The following is a 25,044-nucleotide window of genomic DNA, read 5'->3' on the forward strand; positions in this document are numbered from 1 at the left end:
AAACTTGACATTTATCCTTCCTTGTGATTTTGGTTAGGAAATCGTAGGATGGGCCTCGAGTCGTGTTTTAGGTCCCTTTGGGCCGTCTTCCGACTCGACACGTTTACTACGAATTTTCCGCGGTTTCTAATCCGCGAAGTTTGATCGATGAATTAGAATAGCGGGAAACATGGACTGAGCTTGCTACGGTCTTCGGGAGATAGCATTCGATGGTTTGACGAGAATGCAAGGATTGGTGTCGTATCGATGTTTGGAAAGGTTCAATCGCTACACAGCGACCGAACTTTGGCTCGAGCCCGGTCGCTTCGTAGCGACCGAGCGGAACGAGCGCTCGGTCGCTACGTAGCGACCGAGCTTTGGCTTGAGCTCGGCCAAGCTCGGTCGCTACGTAGCGACCGAGCGGGACGATCGCTCGGTTGCTACGTAGCGACCGAGCGGGACGATCGCTCGGTCGCTACGTAGCGACCGAGCTTTGGCTCGAGCTCGGTCGCTACATAGCGACCGAGCGGGACGAGCGCTCGGTCGCTACGTAGCGACCGAGCTCAGCCAAGCTCATCCCGCTCGGTCGCTACGTAGCGACCGAGTTCAAGCCAAGGCTCGGTCGCTACGTAGCGACCGAGCTCAGCCAAGCTCATCCCGCTCGGTCGCTACGTAGCGCCCGAGTTCAAGCCAAGGCTCGGTCGCTACGTAGCGACCGAGCGCTCGTCCCGCTCGGTCGCTACGTAGCGACCGAGCTCAAGCCAAAGCTCGGTCGCTACGTAGCGACCGAGCGCTCGTCCCGCTCGGTCGCTACGTAGCGATCGGGCTCGAGCCAAAGTTCGGTCGCTGCGTAGCGATTGAACCCTTCCGAACATAGATACGACACCAATCCATGCATTCTCGTCAAACCTTCGAATGCTATCTCCCGGAGACCGTAGCAAGCTCAGTCCATGTCTTCCGCTATTCTAATTCATCGATCAAACTTCGCGGATTAGAAACCGCGGAAAATTCGTAGTAAACGTGTCGAGTCGGAAGACGGCCCAAAGGTACCTAAAACACGACTCGAGGCCCATCCTACGATTTCCTAACCAAAAGCCCGTAAACCACAGCATGGTTTACGCTTGGCCCACAAGGAAGGATAAATGTCAAGTTTCCGCGGATAAATATGGAAGTTTTGAAGATAATTGTGAAGATCGGGAAAAATAGAATATCTCCATTTTATGCTATGACGGCTTAAGGGCAGAAGAGTAAAAGCGTAAACCGACCTTGGAGCTAGTATATAAGAAGTCCTAGGCGAGGAGCATGGGGAGAGAACTTTTTCAGAGAAAACTTAGCATTTAAAGCAATTTAGGCAATTTTCCGTTTTTTTTTATTTCGAGCTGCGACTCAATTAGGTTTAGCCGTCTTAGGGTTACTAGAACTAGGAATCTCGCCGACAGCTCTCGAGCCTAGGCTTATACCTTGTTGTAAACGCTCATACGCAAATTCGGAATAAGATTTTCTTTGCTCTCTTTTTCGATTTATTATACTTTGTCGTTGTTATTCTCGTGTTCTGATTGCTTGACGTGTGGTAATTAGCAGATATCCGGGTCCTCTGGGAAATTAGGGTTTTCCTAGTTTCCTTATTTAAACGGAAATCGACAGTGCGAATTTCGGTTCCCACAATCTACACCTTAGTTTAGAAGATAACAATCGAGGAAAAACATATAGGAGCAACTTCCGACATCATCCAGACTGTTTTTTATTCTTAACTCAAGTTTTGGAATTTTGGCAAACTATTTAAAATAATTTACTACAAAATTTTTAAAATCTATATGCAACATTCAAACAAAAAAACACAGACCATATCTCCTTTCATATACTATATCCTACATAATACATAGTTTATCTACATATGATAATTCTGCAATCTTTAATATTCACACAACAAAACTAATTGTAATATTTTTTAAAACAATTATCCGCGCGTAGCGCGGAAAATGATCTAGTTGTTTATAATAGTTTTTATTCTAAACATTTTGTATGTTATTCTTCATTTTGTCCTTTCTAGGAATTGAACAAATATAAAGCAACCAAAAAAACTAAACAAAAAAACGATTTAAACTTTCAAGTTTTATAAAGGGAAATTGCCACAAATACCACATTCATGGTACCACTTTTCATGTTTACACTAACCACTTTTACACTCCCTTTTAATGAAGGGTAAAATACAATTATACCCTTAGGGTTAACTAATCTAGACTTAGGGTTTAGAGTTGAGGGGTGGGGTAGAGTTTTTGGAATGTGAAATTTATGATTCTAATAAATATATAAATAATTAAAAAATATATAAAAAATTTTAAAAAATAGTTTCAAACATAATTTTCGTTTTTCAAAAAGAAATTTGAAAAAAAAAATTCAAAAATTCGAAAAAAATTCAAAAATTTTTTTTATAAAAAAGTTCGAATTTGAAAAAGTATAATTCGAAAACATAAAAAAATTATTTTTTTTATTTTTTTTATTTTTTTATTTTTTTTATTTTTTATTTATTTTTTATTTTTTTATTTAAATAATAATTTATTATATATATAAATAATAAGGGCATAGAGTCTTTTGCCACTTAATGAAGAAGGTATTTTTGAAAATGTCTCATTAGTGGTGGTAAAAATGAAAAGTGGTACCATGAAAGTGGTAAACATGTAATTTCCGCTTTTATAAATTGAATATATACAGTGAATGTTAACATGACAATATTTATGATGTAAAGACTAGAGAAAAAAACACAACCAATAGTGTTTATTTATTTTTTGTCAGAAGAAATCCAATTGTGTTTCTTCTAAATTATTTTAACTATAAAAACAATTTATATAGAGGAGGAAATTAAAGAGCATATTGAGAGACATCAATTTACTAATATAAAAAATTGTTTTTGATTAAAGAATTCTTATATTCATGAAATTAGTAGATTTGACTATTTAGCTTTTAGTTAACTATACATCGTAACTGAAACAGAGACCATGACATAAAACTTTCATAAGCTTCATCATTCAAAAGTTTAAAATCATCAATGCTCTGTTCTCAAAAACAAATTTATTCAAAATATATTTTCAACTAACTGAAATTCAAACCATTAATAGAATTGAAGTTTTAAGTGATTAAAATTTTAGATGAACCTTGGACAAAAAGACTAGAAGGCGACTTTAATCTTACTTTCTCCAACGATAAGCCCAAAACAGGGTCATTCTAGTTAACATGAAGGATAAAACCGTGGCACATTACTTAACTTTAAACCATCGACTGATTTCGTCCACACACAAGGGATGAGAAAATTTTCGGTAGTGAAACCGGCGACTATAATGGTTGCACGCAGGCTTGCAGAGCTGGCTTTGAATGGTTAGCAATAGTGATAGGTTTCAAGCCTTTCCTCGACAGACTCTTGTGCTTCTCCATTGACAAATCCAGTCCAGCCAAAGATCCCAAGGATGCCGACACAGACACCAACACTGCTGCTCCAGCTACCGCTGTGTCGTCTTCCTTCTAAGGTATTTAGTGTTTTATCAAAATCGAAACAGTTTTATATTTTGCATAATCTCTGTTTACTAGTCTTGTATTTTTCGTTGGATGTGACCTTAAGCGCTTAATCTCAATTACAAGTTGACAATAATAACCATGAACTGAGTTCTATATCATCAAAAGAAATTACGAAACATGACAGTTACAGATATTGCGTTAGATGCTAACACATAGATATATCAGAGTAACTAGGAAAAAAATACATGTATGCATAGGGAGACCATAACTTGAAAAGTCATGCACTTGACTGACATAACTGTCAGAGTTAATGAATAACATATCTAGTGCCAAAAGGAAAAAAAAAGTTTATTTGTCCATACATCTTTGTATTCACCATAGATGCACATGTTCTCTTAAGAAAGCTATGATTTGCATTTTGTATTGTCCTTCACGGATCCGAGCCCCAACAATGACAAAAAGACAGTGATGGAACTTTCACTGTTTTTTCCTTTATTGATTTGAAGTCTGGTAAGACTTTGGAAATTACCAAAACTTATGATGATAAAGAAAAGGAGACTTGGGACAACGAGCAAATTGATATAACGAAAGCGTCAGGAAAGTGTAACATCTCTCTAGTGGTGCCTTATTCAGAACTGAACATCATCGTTTGATGTATGAATATATCTCACGGAGAGATGTTGAGGAAAACCTTTTGTCAAACAAGCACCTAAACAAACCAAAAAGGGGGAGAGAGACCAGCAAACTGATGGTAAGAGTGAGGACACCATGACATAACTTATTCCACAAGAAAGGGATTTTTTTTTTTGTAGCTTCTTGTGATTAATCTCCATATCTTTGCCGAGATTTACACTATGGTCCCGGCTCTCTGTCACTGGACTAGGCATACACAAAGTAAACATTTTGTCTCAGTTAAAGTTGAGATATGGTAACAGACTGTTACCATATCTCAACTTTAGAATGATCATTGTTCAAATTTGATATTTCATCTTGTTTTTTTGTCAACGATATTTCATCTTGTTTATGCAAGAGATTCTAATATATGTATAATAGTTTATCTTCCAATGATTCAAAGTTCAAACTATTTTTGTATTCCTTGTTTTTATCATTGCCCAGATTACATTCTAGTTATCCCTAATAAAAAGATGAGATGGACCTTTTACTCCTTTTATTTGATTAACAGTAAATTACCAAGTCATTACAAGGATCTATCATCTATCTGTATCTGCTGAGAGCGATATACCAAAGTTCTAAGTCTCCTTTTAAGTCATGGTTAAGTCTTTACGTTGTAAGACTTTTATGGCCCCCATTAAATCACTGAAAGAGATTAAGCTAAAAATATATTAGTTCCTTACTTGAAAGAGAAAAAGACTAGGATAGCACCAAACCAAGTTTTTGTTCTCAAACTAGCACTCAAGGCTCAAAGTCATAAAAATAGGTTTCATTAAAGAGTTAAATATACACTTATACCCTTTGGGTTAATTAAACCAAACCTTAGGATTTAGAGTTAAGGGGTGGGGTTTTGGAATTAGGGTTTAAAATTTTATAAAATAAAAAATAAATACTAAAAAATTAAAAATAAAAATTTAAAAAACAGTTTCAAAAAGTATTTTTGAATTATAAAAAGAAAATTTGAAAAAAAAAATAAAAATAAATTTCGAAAAAAAAAAATTTCAAAAAAAAAATTATAAAAAATTTCGAATCTGAAAACATATAATCTGAAACGATAAAAAAAATTTCTTTTTTTCATTTTTTTATTTTTATTTTATTTGTTTTATTTATTTTTGTTTGTTTATTTAATTTTAAACGAAGGGTATTAAAGATATTTTATCCTTTAATGAATGTCATTTCTGTGACTTTCTCCTTCTAGTGTCATTTTTGTGACAAAAACTCAAAAAGTGCTATTATTGACATTGCCTTACTTGAAAGCTATATATGCCAAATAATTCAATGTCTCAGTCACATATTCAGGTTGTAATTTTCCATTATAGATAGATTCTTACGAAAACTCTTTGCATATTAAAAGTTGCAATCTATGCCTAAGCCTAAACCATTCAGGTTACTGGGGATTATCAAATGCTTTGGCCTGCATATTTACTATATTTTGTCCTGGCCTGCATAGAACTACAATAATGATTACAGAAAATACAAGAGGAGCCCTTGTCCCTTTAGAATCATTATTTTATTAACTTTTTTAAATATAAAAACCAGAAAATATTATCAAATTAATATTCATAAAGAAATGAGACTAAGGAAGACGACGACTCATCAAAAAGACAAGCACCACGAAGAGACAGAGAAAAGACGCACGAAAAGATGAGAAATTTTCATAAATCTCTTTAAAAGCTAGTAAATTTTAAAAATACAGAACACGTCTCCATGGAAGAGTGCCGGTTCGAGACGAGCGAGTTACAGGCTTCGTTCATGATGTCGACTCCTTTATGGTCCAACTCATGGATTTTATGCAACGCCGCTGATTCCGCAGGAAACATTCAGATCCAGCACGTCGCAGGAATCATGTACGTTGCTTTACCGAAGGTGGAGATGAATCAACCTGGGAATCTTGTGGACGTGGAAGTTGTCGGAGATGGTTTTTTCTCAGCCTTGTCCTCATCGTTGCCCCCTGGTGAGCCTCCTCTTATGGTCAACGGTGCAATACGTGACCTTTTTGTTTCATCGGGGCGCCTTATTCAATCACAGGTTTCTTCTCTCTCTATCTCTTTGTTTAAACATTTCTCTCTTTTTAAAAGCCTTTTGTTGTTTTTCTGATTATTTGTGATGCAAAATTATTGTTTTTTTTTCTTTTAAAAAAGTATTATTGATGTTTAGGAAGATTAGTATTTTACGTATCTATTATTCGCCATTGAAATTGAAGTTCAATTAATGCGTTGACGTAAAATTCAACTAATGCTTCGACTAGGCACTAGTATGACAAATTTTATTTAGAAGGTAGAAAAAAAGCACCATTACGATTTTGACATTTTTTTTATCGAGATTCTTAAATATTAATTAATATATTTTAAAACATTAATCATTTTCAAAACTACAATTGAATTCGAGTTTCCATTAATTAATTTCCCATTAAGCATTTATAATATGTTAAATATACTATGAAGTCATAAATTTGTATTCAGAAAAAAAACTTTCATAGATTCGTTAAAACTATCTCAAACTAAAGAAGATGATCTTTTCTCTCTATATTTTCTAAATTTTATTATAAACTCAGCAATTAATGATGTTAATTATGCTCCACATTTGATTTGTGAGAAAATAATTTAAACTCTGATTGGTAAGATTTTAGAGTCAAATGGTGGAACGAAAAGTAAAGGAAAATTACTGTAGGACCACAGTATAAGTGGAGTAGAAACTTTTCAGCCAAAAGGAAAGCAAAACACTTGATAACAATAACCTTTTTTTACCATTTTACTCCAATTTATTTTACTCTGATGGTTTACCAATTACAACCTTAAACTTACTTTAGTGAAAATGGTAAAGCAAAAAGCTGACCAAAATATTAATCTTATTTTATGTTTGTTAATCTCAGTCTTTCTTTAACCAGATAGACAAACTGTCTTTTTCAGAACATCACCACCAATCCCTATAAGGCTATAGACATAAATAAAATAAAATAATATTTTGTTAGAAGAAATCCCTGAAAGATTCGAAGACATATCATTTTCCACGATCTCGTATTTCATATTATATGACATTGTCGTGACCTCGGATATCACAAGCAACTGAAATTCAGTTTTTGGTTTGGGTGCCACGTCCGTCCAAGTCATTTTAAAATGATTAAAGGCTGAGTGAATGAATGTAGTGGCAACTTTATGCTAACGGTTCAATTAGCTTACCAAAATTGGGTTTTCTGGTTCAGTTTGTATCAGTTTTACGCACCACAAGGCAAACCAGTCAATTAGAAGATAGGTTAGTCTCTCAATCGGTTTATAGTAGTAGAGAAAGCAAATGCGAACTGTCAAACGGTAATTATTCACTTTATCTATTTATTCTGTTAAAATAGAATCACTATTTTATCTACTGTGACAAATCATTATAGGACCATTTAATTAATTACACAGCTTGACATATTTTATTATTTACATTAATCAATCAAATAAATAACATTTTTACAATTTTTTTTAACTTTCTAAAAATCTTAATAATCAATAAAAATAGTAATAAAAAATTAATTTTAACTATAAATTTGAATTTTATTTTTAGTTATAACAAAATATGTTGACGAAAAATCTAACAAAATCAAACTAAAAATTTTAAATACTTTTTATGAAATAATGCATAAACTAATTTAATAATTAATAATATTTTATTATTATAAATTGCTGTTAATTAAAAATTTATTATTAAAAATATAACCTATTTTTATAAATTTTATAATTATAGTTCATATTATTTAAAATAAAATTATTATATGAATAAATATGATAAATTATTTTAAGTTGGTAAATTATTCTATTTTTTCTTTTTAAAGCTTTCATTTTATCAAATTATCATTCACCATTACAACGGATTAAGATTTGTATAACATGTAATATTTTTATACAAAAAGTAAAATTATTAACATATGTTAACCTTTTATAGCTACAGCTATACATCTTCAAAAACAAAATTTGGAGATATTTTTACTTGATTATTTTATATTATGAATTATCATACTTAACTCAAAAACGTAATAACAATCTATAAAAGTAAAATGTATAAAAACATCACTATATATTAATAATGTAATAAGAAACCTAAACAGTAGAACTAAAGAGTTATACAATATATAATACTCATATGTAAATCATATTTTTAAAACGTTTATGATATATTAAATTTATACAATTATATAATAAAAATGTTTGCACAGACGCATGGTTTAAATTCTAGTAAATGATTAATGCTTAGACATATGCATAGGTTCGTCTGAATCGATTTTTTCTAAACAATTGTTTTGTTTATCACCAATTTTCCATTTAGATGTGTATTTATGTATCGTCTAAACTGATTTTTAGAATTTTGTAAAAAGTGTTGTTTAATAAGAAAGCGTATCATTGAGTAGCTATAATCACATTAATCAATTCATACTAATCTCCAGTAAATAAACAAATTTACTGTAAGACTGATTAAATTTATTAACGTGACAGATCACACAAGGATTGGAAGTGGAAGAAACTAAACAAGTAGTAATTACAGGACATTCAACTGGTGGCGCGTTGGCCGCACTCACTGCACTTTGGCTTCTCTCACAACCTTCTCCGCCGCCATTCCGCCTCCTCTGCATCAGCTTCGGCTCTCCTTTGCTCGGAAACCAATCTCTCTCTTCCTCAGTCACCCGGTCACGTTTAGCCCACAAGTTCTGCCACGTGGTCTCCGTCCACGACCACGTTCCCAGAGGAAATGATGATCGGTTGTGGCCCTTTGGAACTTATCTCTTCTGTTCCGACAGTGGAGGTCTTTGCTTAGACAATACTGATTCAGTTCGTGGGATGTTTCGTATACTCAACTCGACGGGAACTCCAAACATTGAGGAACATCAAAGGTACGGACATTACGTGTCCACACTCTCTCACCAGTTTCTTATATCTAGAACCTTTCGTGGTGGACGTATCTCAGACAATAGCTACGAAGCTGGTGTTGCATTAGCTGTCGAGTCTCTAGGCTTTTCTAATGATCAACAAAGTGGTGTGTCGGTCAAAGAATGCATAGAAACAGCTACAACAATTAGTCGTGCACCAATTCTGAGATCCAGTGAGTTAGCTATTGAACTTGGTAATGTCGTCCCATACAGACTGGAGATTCAATGGTACAAAGACAGTTGCGAGGCATCACCAAAGAAGCTCGGTTACTACGATAACTTCAAAAACTTTTCAAATCAAAGAGAGTTAAGGGTGAACATGAGTCGCGCAAAGCTAGCTAAGTTTTGGGACGGCGTGTTTGAAATGGTGGAGAAGAATGAGTTACCTTTTGATTTTCATCTTGGGAAGAAATGGGTATACGCATCGCAGTTTTATCAACTTTTAGCCGAACCACTAGACATTGCATACTTCTACAAGTACACGTATTCAAGGACGACGGGTCATTACATGAAGAGTGGGAACAGACCCAAAAGGTATGAAGTGATTGATAAGTGGTGGAAAGCAAGAGGAGAGCCTCATAAAGAGAAGCGTGCGAGGACTCGATACGCTAGCACTACACAGGATACTTGCTTTTGGGCTAAGCTTGAGGAAGCAAAAGAGTGTTTGGATGATCTGACCTGCGAGAGTAGTGATGCACAGAAGCAAACTTTGTTACGGAAAAAGATTTATGAGTTTGAGAGATACTCAGCTACATTGGTGAAGATGAAGGAAGTTTCGAAAGATGTCTTGGCGACGAACTCGAGTTACAATGTGTGGGTGAAGAAACTAAGCGAGTTCAAGTCGAAAATGAGTAATGGAGTTATTGATGAGAGTGACGCAATGGAGACTTAGTATATATGATTAATAGCAAATCTAACATGATATGCTATATAACAACCTTTATCAATTGCTGTTCATGTTTATGTAATATTTTCTCATGTATGTTACTATATTCTAAGACGATGTTTATCTCTATGTTCAATAAGTTTGTGCAAGAGTTTTTAATATAATCCTCTGCATATTGTAAAGAAATCACTAATAGAGCGCTATTTCAATATTGTAATATATCTATCCAAGAAAGAAAATAAACCAATCTAAGTAATATATGAAAAAAATACTTTAGCCGATAGTATTGGAAGCAATGTTTTTAAACCCGATCCGGACGACTTACCGGGTTGCTGGGTTACTGGATCGACCGCGGGTGAACCGCAGGTTAATAAATTAATTAATTTTATTATATAATAATATATCAGCTATATAAATAAAAATATAGAAACTAAAGTTTAATATTTTCTAAATATTTCTTACAACATAATAATAGTTTGGATATGTATATATTTTATGTTTAAAAACTTTTAGAAAATACTTAATTTTAGTTTATATATTTTTATATTCATTTGACATACAAAATATCAAAAAGTAGTTTAGATTATTTAAAATTTTCTCCAACAAAGTAAGATTTACGACATCTAAAAATATCAAGACATAAAATTTATAAATATTTAAATGTCTAATTGAATAATAAATTAAAATCCAAATACAAAATAAACCAAAAGTAAAAGATCATTGTAATAAAATATCAATAACGAAAATAAACTAACACCAAATCACATCAACTAATTTTGGTTCTCTCTACACCATCGTTCATTTCATTTTTTTGAGGTGGCATAGTGAAACCGAAATTTTCATCAAAATCTAAATCACAAATATAAAACTGAAAAAGAAAAACCTAACTTTTTTTTTTGTCAGCACCTAACTTGTTAATTGGAAACTTAGAATATAAAACATAATCTAAAAACTTAATTAAAAACTTAAAAAAATGAAGTAAAAGTTATTTATTGGTTCGACCGGTGGTTCAACTGGTATCGGGTTCTGGGTTTTACTGGGTTTTTACGGGTTTTTGCGGGTTTTTTAATATTGGGTTTTTCTTAAAACCCAAACCGGATTTTTTCTGGGTCACCGGATTTACCGGTTCAACCGCGGGTCCGGGTCGGGTTTCAAAACACTGATTGGAAGACTCTTAAGAGAAAAAAAAAATAACCTAAATTATTTTTCGCTTATTCTTTTTGTATACGGTACAAATTAATAGAGGAATAGATGCTTATAAGTTATAACCTGTCAAAGATCTTTAAAAAATTTAGATTATTCTACTGTAATTTTCTTACCTTTTAGATATTTTTAACACATTCGTCTAGATGTTCTTGTACTAATATCTAAAAAAATATTTTTATAAAATTGTCTAAAACATTTAAAGAGGTGGAAATCTTATAGAGTACTTATAGATAAACTCTATAAACTAGATACACTTTTACTTTTGGATTTAAGTCTAAAATGGATAAATGGATCATGAACAAATAACAAGCATAGTCCAAAATTAAAATTTATTTTAATACATGTAGTTGCTAAACTAATTTTCAAGGGAACTTGGAAAAAAGTGTATAGATAAAAGTTAAGACCCACATAGGAAAAAAAATATTTGTCTAAACATCTGTACTCACCATAGATGCACATGTTCTCTTAGGAAAGCTATGATTTGCATTTTGTGTTGTCCTTCACGGATCGAATGAGCGAATTATACCCTTAAGCAGCCGGACAGTTTCTTTCTCTCCATATCTCATAGGTGACTGCATGCCATCCTTCTAGAAGAGCCTTTTTGACACACTTATCCGCCTGGATAGATGGAAACCATGACATAATTTCTTTCTACAAGAAAAGAGGAAATTTTTATTTTATTTTTGGCTTCTTGTGGTCAATCTCCACATCTTTTCCGAGAAGTTACACTATGGCCCTTGCTCTCTGCCACTGCACTGGACGACAAAGTAAACATTTTGTCTCAGTACTTGAGAGTTGAGATTGTAACATTAGTTTCAAAAAAAAAGAAAAGATCATTGTTCATATTTGATATTTCATCTTGTTTATGCAAAGAGATTATAACATATGCATATGTGTTTTATTATATTTTGGTGCTTCAAGCTATTTTTGCATTGTTTTTATGATTGCCCAGATGACATTCCTTGTTGTCCCTAATAAAGGATGAGATGGACCTTTTACTCTTTTATTTAATTAAGTTAAAATCTTTTTCAGCCAGACAGTAAATTACCCAGATCACATGTTCAAATGCTTTGGTCTACATCATCTATACTATTGGGTCCTGGCCTGCATAGAGTTCAAATAATGATTACAGAAAATACGGAAAGGACCCTTTAGTATCATTATTTTATTAACTTGAAAAATAAACAGAGAATTATAAAATTAATCTCTACTATATAAAATGAACTAAATAAGAGGATTTCTAAACATGCCACATCAGCAGAAATATTCAGAGCCAATTAAACTGCCATGTCACTGATACAATCTATTTTTCGTCTTCTTTTGTTTCCTCTTCATCTCGATGAATAAATCTTCGCCGGTTACAAATTATTTACTGTTTCTTCAATTTACTAACGCCATCAGATCGACACTTCTTTACCTTCCCTTACCCTCCCCATCCTCGCTATATAATAGTGGCTAGGTTCAAGTCAGATAGAATCCTCACAACCAGTCGTTACTTCCAAGACGCCAAATCTCCATGGCTTCTGATCTCTGTTGAACCATTGTTCCTTCGGTTGAGGTAATTTACAAATCGCTTCTCTGACTTCTCATAGGATTAGATGCTTAAAAGTTTGACACTAGCCAAGCTTTTCCCACAGCAGGTCGGCACCGGCTGGCTTATGTGGCTGACCAAAGTCGCCGGTGAGGCTATCCACGATTGGTTCCAGTTTGGATCGAACACTTTTGAAAAGCTTAATAAAGGTTATGACATTCATAGTGTCAAACTAAAATTCTCTCTGATATTTTTATCTCCATGGACATTTGCTTGATTTATCTTTATTTGCTTCTCCGGCAACAACAAGAAACTGGGCGAGAATAAAGCACATACCGCCGTAAGACTTTTAGTTTTGTGTGGATACATACAATTTTAAGACTTGATTGATCTAATCTGAGTTTTTCCATCTTTTTTTTGTTACGATGCTCTCAACTTCGCTCCAAAAAAATGATTCTCTCAAACAAAGGAGAAGTAGGCGCAAGCGTCTGGCAACTCGAACAAGGGTAGTATTTTGCTATTCTCAGCTAATATTTTGTTACTTTACGTTTTTCTTTCATAAAATATGTGTTTCGTTATGCACACATTCAACTGTCGTCAGTCTGATTCTTTTTCAATTCTGAGGATATGATTTGCTATGTTATTCTTTCTGCTGATTTAGCAGATCAGACAAGGGATGTACAGTAGCGTGTTTGGTGCACAAAGCCTGAATCATGAAGAATAGAGGCTTTGTGCACCAAACACGCTACTGTACATCCCTTGTCTGATCTGCACCAAACTCCATTTCTAATTTTCTTAAGTCTGATCTTGGGTTTGTCTGGTTTATTGATTTAAACTGCTTTATATTCTCTAACCGGGTCGTAATCGGGTCATTTTTGGTTAGTTAACTTAGTTACTGGTTAAGTTTATGGTTTAGAGAACACTAACCAACGTTTAACCGGTTTTTGGCTGGGAAAAAGAAACACGATAAAATAATTTGTGATATGGTCCTCCAAACTCCAAAGCTATTGTATGTAACACCTAAAAATATTAAAAAAGCAGAAAAGAAGTGATGTACTACGATGAGAATCTTATTTTATTGTAACTTAAGAATAATAATATTGATAAATTTGTTACGGAGCACCGACAAACATCGCTTATTAGCGAAAAGATTTTGCAACAATAAATTTTCTCTTTTTGATAAAATATAAAATTAAAATAATTTTATTTGTTACATTGCTTGGCTTACGAAAGCATTCAGAATTTTTCTAAAGAAGTATCTACACACATTTTGGTGAATACCATAGCCGTTATTTAAGAGGTGTAAAATTTTGAATTTGTAACAAAATAAAAAGCTATTTTTATATAAAAAAATAAAAGACTACATTATATTTACTTTTTTTTTATAGATGTACTTCAAAGACGAATTTGCAAAATTATTTAACCTATCTTTACCAAAACCTTTTGATAAATAATGCAATGTCGATTTCGGTTAAGGCTAACTCATATAAAAAATAATACTTTCTAGATTCCCATATATTTCATATCTATATGTGAAATAACATTTTATGTTCATCATCACTGACATCATTAAATCATACAAAAGTACTGAATTAAAAAAAAACATATATATCTCTTGGTTTGGTTTTATTTGATCCATGAAAGAATAAACAGTTAAATAATTATTTGAGGCATTGGGAAAAAACAACAAAAGATGAGGTTGAATCCATCTAAGCCTCTTCGAAAATCTTTTGACCTCTTTTCAGTACCAAAAAAATTGAGATTATTGCGTACAGATCAAGTCTATATTTTTATTATATGTAGTCTAGCCAAACACTATATCTCACAGCCTCACATAATTGATTTTATCATAGGTGTGTGATAAATAATTTTTTGTGATTCTGCCTCTTTGTTTGTTACTTACTATTCTCTGTATTTTTTTCATTCATATTTTTTTTTATCTCAAGTATCTTTTTAATTTTTTGTTTTATCATCAGATTATATGTTTGTTTTTATTTAAAGTACCACATAAATACTGAAGAAAATATTTTGAATACATTATTCATAACCATTTTCATAAGAAGAATTCAAAAATTAAAAAGATGGCCTACATAAAAGTTTACTAAAATTTATGCATCAAACTATTCCAAATTAATTTATTTCTGTAATATATATAGTTAAATTAATCACAAAATAAAAATACTAAAATATATATTTCTAAAACAAATTCAAACATATCATGTTACAAAATAATTAAAATAAAGATATAATCCACGCGGACACAAAACTAGTATTCCTAAAGAAAGGAGAATGACGAAGATGACGGCTCATTACAAAGAAAGCACCGCACCCCGAAGAGAGAGAGGCAAAACGCACGAAAGAATATGAGAAATTTTCTTAAATTCTCTTTAAAAGTCAATGAATTTTAACACAACACGACTCCAGTCATGGAAGAGTACCGGTTCGAGAAGAGCGAGATACAGGCTTCGTTCATGATGTCGACACAGCTATGGTCCGAGTCATGGAGTTTATGCAACGCCGCTGATTGCGCAGGAAACATTCAAATCCAACACGTCGCCGGAATCATGTATGTTGCTTTACCGAAGGTGGAGATGAATCAACCTGGGAATCTCGTGGGCGTAGAAGTTGCCGGATATGGGATTTTCGCGGCCTTGTCCTCATCATTACTCTCCGGTGAGCCTCCGTATATGGTCAACGATGTAATACTTGAACTTTTTGTTTCAACGGGTCTCCTTATTCAATCACAGGTTTGTTTTCTCTCACACTTTTTAAACATCTTTTTTTGTTCTTCTGATTATTTTTGATGCAATATTATTGATTTTTGGGAACATTAGTATTTTACATATCTGTTATCATCCTTACAAATTGGGGTTCAGTTAATGCGTTGATGTAAAAACAAATTCAATTTATGCTACTATTATGAGTAGGTCTTGGCATAAAATCTTTAACCCGCAATACGAACTGAATCTGAACCGAAAAATTAATTTGTACCTAGCTAGTCTAAAATATAAAAAAAAACATCTGAATGAGTCTTGTAGAGTGTTACAGAAAATATCCGAAGCCGAAGTGTTATTAACCGAATCCAAACGAATAACCTCGAAAAACTGAAAAACCCCGTAATAATATCTGAAGCAACGATCCGAATGTTCAAATTAGTATGCAATACAAATATTTAGAACATAAATATGTACTTCAAATAGGTTCATACTTATTTTGGTATGATATCTATAAGAAAATATTTAAATTTTAAATAAGTACCTTAAATACTCAATTCTATAGAAATAAGTATATATATGTTATATTTTGCTTTTAAATTTTAGATTTTACTTCAGGTTATCCGAACCGATCCGATATAACCATAATCCAGACGATATATGGTTAACTTATGAGTTTTAGGATGTGATACGAATTATAACCAAAACCGATATGTTATATTCGAACTCAGCCATGTACTTACAAATTTACTAGAATGGGACCTAGAATGTGATTCAAATTAGAACCGAAATCCAAAATACCCGATCCGAGCCACAAAGTCGATCCGAACGCTCATGACTAATTATGATAACTTCTATTTAAAAGGGATAAAAGATAAAAGCACATTGTCCTTCTCTTTTAAATTTTTGGTATGATATCTATAAGAAAGTATTTAAATTTTAAATAAGTACCTTAAATGCTCAATTCTATAGAAATAAGTATATATATGTTATATTTTGCTTTTAAATTTTAGATTTTACTTCAGGTTATCCGAACCGATCCGATATAACCATAATCCAAACGATATATGGTTAACTTATGAGTTTTAGGATGTGATACGAATTATAACCAAAACCGATATGTTATATTCGAACTCAGCCATGTACTTACAAATTTACTAGAATGGGACCTAGAATGTGATACAAATTAGAACCGAAATCCAAAATACCCGATCCGAGCCACAGAGTCGATCCGAACGCTCATGACTAATTATGATAACTTCTATTTAAAAGGGATAAAAGATAAAAGCACATTGTCCTTCTCTTTTAAATTTTTATAAACATTTTAATATCTAAAACTTGTTAACTATGTTCCTTGAAACTTGTTAACCATTTTCAGAATAACCATTGTATTAGATTTTCTAATAAATTTGACAATCATTTATAATATATCAAGCTTATTAGGAGATTCTTATGAATTCTAAGTTTTTGAAACCAAAGATGATTTTGCCTCTCTTTTCCTTTTCTAATTTTTAGTTTTTTCATTCATTATAAATTCAGTTAAAAACTTAAAAATCCAATTACGCTGATGCTCTTAACAAAGTTCAATCAGAAACTAATTTGATTTGATTCGTAAAAGACCGAATTTTCTTAAATTATCTTTAGTGTCAAAATGGTAAAGCAAATCGAAAAGTGCCTCTTCCAGAATATCACCACCAACCCCTATAAGGTTACACAATAGATAAATAAAACAGAATAATAATTCTAGAAAAGGACAGAATAATATTTTGCTAGTAAAATAAAATTAATCTTGTATGATTTTTGTCTCTTTTTATATTTATCTCATATATATATATATATATATTCATTAGAATTCAGTAAAAAAAAAATCTTCAATGATGCTGATGTTCTTAGCTACTTTCCATCAGAAATTGATTGTATTTTATTTTATTTATGGAAAACAATATTTTCTTAAATTAACTCTAGTGTCAAATTGGTAAAGCAAAGAGATGACCATAGCAATAATATAGCATTATTACTCTTTTTTTCATTATTTGTTATCTCGGTTGTCTTTAACCAAATACACAAAGTGTCTTTTTCACAATATCACCACTAATCCCTACCAGGCTATAAACAAAACAGACAATAGATAAATAAATAATATAGAGTAATATTTTCTTAGAAGAAATCCCTGAAAGATCACATTTCATTTTCACTGATCTAGTATATCATAATAACTAGTGGTCTGTCAGCTCGGAATGTGATTTATTTGTTATTGGAATTAAACTATTTGTTATTTCTTGTAAGCGATCCCTTGCTTATTAAAATAAGAGCATTATAGGAAAATAACCTTTAGCTCATGTGGTATTAACAAGAATGTCATTTTCTAGATGTCAACATCATATTCATTCTCACCCTCTTTTTATTAGACTTATTACATTATTTACCATTATTCATTAATTATAGCTTAGCATAATGTTTTATTTACAACTACATAACATGTTTGTTGGCGTGTATGCAATGTGATCTATAACTTAGTTTAAATTCGGGTTGTTTGATTGGTTCAACTAAAACCAATGCATCATGGTTTAGTTGCACGACAAACCACGACTTTGTCTAATAGTCATGACTTTATTTATATTTCTTAAAATGATATTCTATAAGCATAAAATTTATTTGACAGCTTTAATAATAAAAAAATATATCTGCTGAAGAACAATTTACAAAAGTTAGCCAATAGAACAAAAATGGTTTTCTTCAGAAACGAAAAATATATTTTCTATGATATTAGGATGATAAATTATATTTTTACTTTAATATTGAAAAACCATATATGTTAAGAAAATTTTATTTAAATTTATTATATAATGTTTAGAAACGAATATTGTGTTTTCTATGATATTTGAATCACATATATGGTTTTTTATTTTAATAATGAAATAACCATATCTGTTAAGAAGATTTTATTCAAATTAATATATTTTGTTCAGATGATTTTATTTAAACCATATCTTTAGAAACAAAAATGTGTGTTCTATTTTATTTGAATCACAAATACTATATTTTACTTTAATATTGAAAAAACATATCTGTTAAGAAGATTTTATTCAAATTAATATGTTTTGCTCAGAAGATTTTATTTAAAATTAATATATAATGTCTAGAAATGAAAATGTATTATCTATGATATTTGAATCACACACATAGTTTTTTACTTTAATATTGAAATAACCATATCTGTTAAGAAAATTTTATTCAAATTAATATGTTTTGCTCAGAAGATTTTATTAAAACCATATCTTTATAAACGAAAATGTGGTTATATTTATTTAAATCACAAATACTATTTTTTTACTTTAATATTGAAAAACCATATATGTCAAGAAGATTTTATTCAAATTAATATCTTTTGCTCAGAAGATTTTCTAAACATAATATATAATGTTTACACAGTTAAATATGAAATACTAAACCATACATCTTCAAAAGTTAGAAAGAGGAGGACCCCATATATAATGTGTATGAATCGGAGCAAATTTACATTTTCCTATAGTTCTGATGCTCCAAGATTTATTTTATGCATGTACTTCGAAGCTGTCTACCATACGTCGGGTGTTTAAATTACACCAGATACAATTTCCCTAAAATGATTCAAATATCAATGTGAATAAAATAATGCTATTTCCTCTTGAAACCTATCAACAATGTCATCCAATGATCCAAACGCTCTGAAATTATAGCATTTATTCATGCGACCTGGACTTTCTAAAGATCGATTATACATTGTCAATTAGCATTACTTGCAAGTAAATGAATCATCTTCATAATATTTAATATTAGGAATGTTTTGAGCATTTGATGACACTAATTCCTATCATAAACATACTCATTAATATAATTTGATTTTGGTGATACAAAATTACATTCGAATTAGAAATGTTTTAAGCTAAATATAACACTAATTCCTGTTTAAAACATACTCATTAATATTATACAATTTGGTAATGAAAAATTACTGTCCAACAGAATCATACATGTTTTTTTCATCGACACTGATTGAGTTAAAATTGATTTCCGTTGACCAATTGTTTCTTATAATAGTCCATCGAGTCCGCTGTGTATTTGAATTACGAAACATGATTACAGCAAGTTTTGGACAATCAATATTAGTTTTCAAGACGAAAAATAAAGATGGCGATTGGTTATCATTATTTACCCTATCCTCACGCCTTTTTGTATATATATACAAGGCCTTCTATCTACATTTCTTCACCACAATCTCCTTCTCAATACATCCTTACGACAAACAATAATTCTATTGCCAATGTTTCGTTTATATTTATTTCATAATTTATTTTATATAGCATTTTTTTCTTTTCTTTGAGATTTACTTCCAGGACCACTTCAAGTTAACAAAGCAAATACACAAATTTTTCTTAAAAAATCGAAGCTTAATTTATATAGACATACACAATTCCGTGGAATCTTTTATCATATAAAATTTCATATTTTTCCTATGACTTCTACTTTTCTAATACATATATATTTAAAGTGATAAACTATTTAAATCTTTTTATTCCGTGCATGGTGCGGGTTATCGTCTAGTTGTTGTTTGTTTGATCGATTTAATTTGTGCATATTAAGAAAAGTCGTTTTCGTTAAAATATGAGACAATTCGAGATAGAGAACCAGTGGTCAGTTTGACCTGATTACTTATTTGGCCAATTACTTATTTCAAATTCATATATAGCAATGTGGCATTACTAACTTCCAAAAAAAGTATTTATTTTACCGATATCGTTATGTTTTTTTTGTAATTTGTTTGCAAGGAAACCCTTAGAATTGTTTTATCATTAGAATCATTTTATAAGTTTTTCTTATGTTCATCTCCTAGAATAAATTTGTGTGTTTACCACTAAAATGATATCCAATAAAAATTTGCTAAGTTATATTCTATTTATAATTTAAAAAAAAATAGAAATAGTATTAATTACTACCGAAAAAAAAACTTAAACATTTGAACGCCGTCAGCAAAACTTTAAGTGCTAAACTTTAGCCATCGAAAAACTCTAAAAACCTTAAATTGTAGGAACTCTAAACCCTAAAATTTAGGGTTTAGGGTTTAAGGCTTAAAGTTTAAAGCTTAGGATATGGGTTTAGAGTTTTGAACAACGTCAAAGTTTTTTCTCTTTTTGGGTAATTAAATACAATTAATGATTATTTTTTATTTTTTTTCATAAACTGAATATAACTTGACAAAATTTAATTGGATATCATTTTAGTAGTGAACAGATTCGTCCTAAGGGATGAACATAAGAAAACCTCTTATTTTATCATGGTGCCAGTTCTAAAAGTTTAAGCTCACATAATTTATAAGGGTCAACAAAATACACATATGGTCGATTACTGACACCTATTGTATTCAACATGCTTTTGTTTGGTCCATTGATTCCTAGCGTAGGTTCATGCAATAAATAATTACTCTATTCAAATTTGTATAAAGCTAAATGCTGCATATAAGCAAAAAAAAAGAAAAAAGAATGTTTTTACATATCTATATAGGCATTCATTTGTCATTGATAATCCTTATCAACCCTAGTTTCTTCCAACTTTTTTAAAACATAACAGATCACACAAGGATTGGAACTGGAAGAAACTAAACAAGTGGTAATTACCGGACATTCAACTGGCGGCGCGTTGGCGGCACTCACCGCACTTTGGCTTCTCTCACAACCTTCTCCGCCGCCATTCCGCCTCCTCTGCATCACCTTCGGCTCTCCTCTGCTCGGAAACCAATCTTTCTCTTTCTCAGTGTCCCGATCACGTTTAGCCCACAAGTTCTGCCAGGTGGTGTCCATCCACGACCTCGTCCCTAGAGGAAATGATGATCGATTCTGGCCCTTCGGAACCTATCTCTTCTGCTCCGACAGTGGAGGTCTTTGCTTAGAAAATGCTGATTCAGTTTGTGGGATGTTTCGTATACTCAACTCGACAGGAACTCCAAAAATTGAGGAACATCAAGGGTACGGATATTACGTGTCCACACTCTCTCACCAGTTTCTTATATCTAGAAGCTCTTGTGGTGGACGTATCTCAGACAATAGCTATGAAGCTGGTGTTGCATTAGCTGTTGAGTCTCTAGGATTCTGTAATGATCAAGAAAGTGGTGTGTTGGTGAAAGAGTGCATAGAAACAGCTACAAAGAAAAATCGTGCTCCGATTTTAAGAACGAGTGAGTTACCAAAGCACATTGAATGGTACAAACATAATTGCGACGTGTCACCAAAGCAGTTCGGTTACTACGATAACTTTAGACAATTCTCAAATACAAGAGAGATAAGGGTGAACATGAGTCGGGCAAAGCTAGCTAAGTTTTGGGACGGCGTGTTAGAAATGGTGGAGAAGAATGAGTTACCTTTTGATTTTTATCTGGCAAAGAAATGGGTATACACATCAAAGTTTTACCAACTCTTATTCGAACCACTCGACATTGCGTACTTCTACAAGTACAAATATTCAAGGACGAGTGGTCATTACATGAAGAGTGGGAATAGACCCAAAAGGTATGAAGTGATTGATAAGTGGTGGAAAGAAAGAGGAGAGCCTAATAAAGAGAAGCGTGCGAGGACTCGATACGCTAGCACTACACAGGATACTTGCTTTTGGGCTAAGCTTGAGGAAGCAAAAGAGTGTTTGGATGATCTGACCTGCGAGAATAGTGATGCACAGAGGCGAACTTTGTTACGGGAAAAAATTGATGGGTCTGAGAGATACTCCGCTACATTGGTGAAGATGAAGGAAGTTTCGAAAGATGTCTTGGCGACGAACTCGAGTTACACTGTGTGGGTGGAGAAACTAAGAGAGTTCAACAAGTTAAAAATGAGTAATGGAGTTGTTGATGAGAGTGACGCAATGGAGACTTAGTAGGATTAATAGCAAATCTAACATGATATGCTATATAACAACCTTTTATCAACTGCTGTTCATGTTTACGTAATATTTTCTCATGTATCTTACATAATAAAACAGGTTTTCTCTCACCTCCTTGCGCCACGTCAGCACAGAGGGAGGGGCAAATCCCGACACGTGTTGCCATACCAAAGCCTCTGCGATTTGTTTATTTCAGCTGTTCTGTAATTGAGTGTTTGAGAGCTGGGCTTTTATTAAAATGAATAGGTTAGGCCCGTACCTTTAGCCCATTTACAGACTCAATTGATATTAAGGTTCGTCGTCGTCTTCCTCTTTCACATGCGACCTCCGCGTCGATCCGAAATCTGTAACGTCTCCCCGAGGCAGGATGACTTTTTGGTTATCTTGATAAAGTATCTGAATACAATAAGCTCCATGTAACCAGGTCTGATCCTTGATCAAAACTCCTGATTGTTATTATATTAATTCCATTATCAACTTTCGTTCCTATCACGAAACCAACGAAAAGGTTTCAATCGCAATCATCGCCACCATGACTGTGCTATCATCTACAGATCGAGGTTCGCTATCATCTCTTTTCTCTAATGGTTTGCATGTTGCGTTCTCATGATTCATCTATTTTCGCTTGCTGGTTTGATCTTTTGTTATCTTGTCATGTTTCATTTCTGGAGAATTGGTTGAGTTTTCATTCGTCGATCACCTGATATACCAAGTAATATGATTGGTTCTGTCAATGAAATTGTGTTTTTGATTCCGAGAATTTCGCGATTTCTAATTCTTAGATTGCTTTCATTTGTAGATCATGCAAGGGATTCATTATTGCATAGACTTATGGAATCAGAACTGTATAGGAAATGAAATCTTATTGAGTTTGTGAATGAATTGTAGATAACGCTGAGAAGAAGGTGAAGAGTTCGTATTTTGATTTGCCGGCTATGAACGTATTCGTTGCATTTCCTCAAGCAACTCCAGCCTCTAAGTTCCCAACGTGCAGTAAGGATTTTTTTTCAGAGAATATACATTTTTTGTTATGTTTTGTTGTGCTTTTGCTTCAATCTGTGTGTTTGTATACTTTATTACAGCTTCAGACTATTATCATTTCAGTGAACTATTGACTCCAGAGGAGCAGGCTGTGCGGAAGAGAGTGAGGGAGTTCATGGAGAAAGAAGTTGCCCCCATTATGACAGAGGTTTGTCTATCTTTGTGTTTGTTTGTTTACTTTGATATTATCATTGCATGACATCATCCTTCTTTCTTTGATTTTTACTCATCAATACTGGGAGAAGGCAGAGTTTCCGTTCCATATCATTCCAAAGCTTGGAGCTTTAGGTGTTGTTGGTGGCTCTATTAAGGTATGTTGAAATGCTTTGTTTCTATTTTTTTTTTATATGTGGATAGAAGATTCGTTTTTTAATTTGGTCGGGCTTATTAAGGTTATGGCTGTCCTGGCCACATCACAGCCAATGCCATTGCAACAGCAGAGATATCTAGCGTTGATGCAAGCTGTGGGACTTTTAATTTGGTCCTTAGCTTGGAGAAGGTTCCATCTCAAGACATAGACTGATATTCAATTAATGATTCCACATCAATCAGCTAAAGACCTGCATGTATATCTTCATTATCTCATTTGTTATTATAACAGATTGTGGAGTTCCTTGGCACTGGAGAAGTTGTTAGAATTAAAACTCCTAATGGGTGGTGCCTGCCCATGGATTCTCTTCCTTCACATGTTCATTGTGCCATAACGCCAGCGCAGTTGGGGGATCTCAGTTTATCAAACTTTAGGTTCTAAACTCACCACTACCAAACAATATCAACACTGTTATGCAGGTACCTAAGGATGTCTGCACCGTCAAGAAGCCTCACAATGGTTAGCTTCGCATCATTGGGAGTGTCCAAGCCTAATGCCCATTCATGCTCCTTTTGTTTCTAATTTTCTTCTAAGTTTGAATAACATGTTTAGCAAGTCCCTTCCTCTCTGAATTTTTTTGTGTGCTCAACTTTTCGGAATATTTTCTATGTTTAATCTTCTCAAAATTTTCATTTTGCTTTGCTTGGTCACTTAAAAGTCTACCCAATCTTAATTTATAAAAAAAACATAATTATGAAATCTCAGTATATCTTTCATTTTAGGCCAAAAAACCATGCTGCATTGTTATTTTTCAAATGACAAACAGATGCTGAGTTTGCAAACGAACTTGAGGAAAGGATGGGCCCCAGTAAGATCATAAGAACGAAAACCTGACTTAAATTTCTTACCGATTAAACAAAAATAAGTTTTTTTTTTCTAAACCTAACAAAAATAAGTTAAATTAGCGGAAGCTTCATTATATGATTCAATTGGTTTAAAAAGTAAGCATCCTAAGAAAACTTTAAAATAAATAATACAAATATCGTTTCTTAATTAAAAAATAAGAATCCTGATCAAATTATAAATAATAGTTATATTAATAATAAAATGAAACGTCAATATTAAAAATAACACCCGAAGACAATAACATAACTGATGATCTTGAAGTTACTCTTACGATCACATATTACAACCAAAACGCGACTGCAAGACTTGACGTTGACCTTATCATCACCGATCTTGAGTGAACTAATAGGCCTCCAACTATAGAAGAAGAAAATGATGCATGCATTGTATGTTTCGAAAATTACAACAATGGTACCTATCTATGCTCTTTTTTCATACTTTCTATTTCCGCTGCATTGATTAATGGCTTCGTACAAA

At 32.6% G+C, this 25,044-nt stretch overlaps 2 protein-coding genes across 2 annotated transcripts; both read left to right on the plus strand.

Moving 5' to 3' along the window:
- The first annotated feature begins 5,655 nt into the window (after positions 1-5,655).
- Positions 5,656-10,114, plus strand: LOC125578432 (lipase-like PAD4). The gene is made up of 2 exons (XM_048741087.1): positions 5,656-6,189; positions 8,634-10,114. The coding sequence occupies exons 1-2, from the start codon at positions 5,869-5,871 to the stop codon at positions 9,954-9,956; spliced, it is 1,644 nt and encodes a 547-aa protein (XP_048597044.1). The 5' UTR covers positions 5,656-5,868; the 3' UTR covers positions 9,957-10,114.
- A 2,102-nt stretch (positions 10,115-12,216) lies between these two features.
- On the plus strand, positions 12,217-24,353 carry LOC106402488 (lipase-like PAD4). Its single transcript, XM_048741088.1, has 3 exons — positions 12,217-15,434; positions 21,009-22,870; positions 23,199-24,353. Exons 1-2 carry the CDS (start codon positions 15,114-15,116, stop codon positions 22,302-22,304), a joined length of 1,617 nt encoding a protein of 538 aa, XP_048597045.1. The 5' UTR covers positions 12,217-15,113; the 3' UTR covers positions 22,305-22,870; positions 23,199-24,353.
- Positions 24,354-25,044: the final 691 nt, after the last annotated feature.

The sequence above is a fragment of the Brassica napus genome, chromosome A9, assembly GCF_020379485.1.
Source record: "Brassica napus cultivar Da-Ae chromosome A9, Da-Ae, whole genome shotgun sequence".
Lineage (NCBI taxonomy): Eukaryota > Viridiplantae > Streptophyta > Magnoliopsida > Brassicales > Brassicaceae > Brassica > Brassica napus.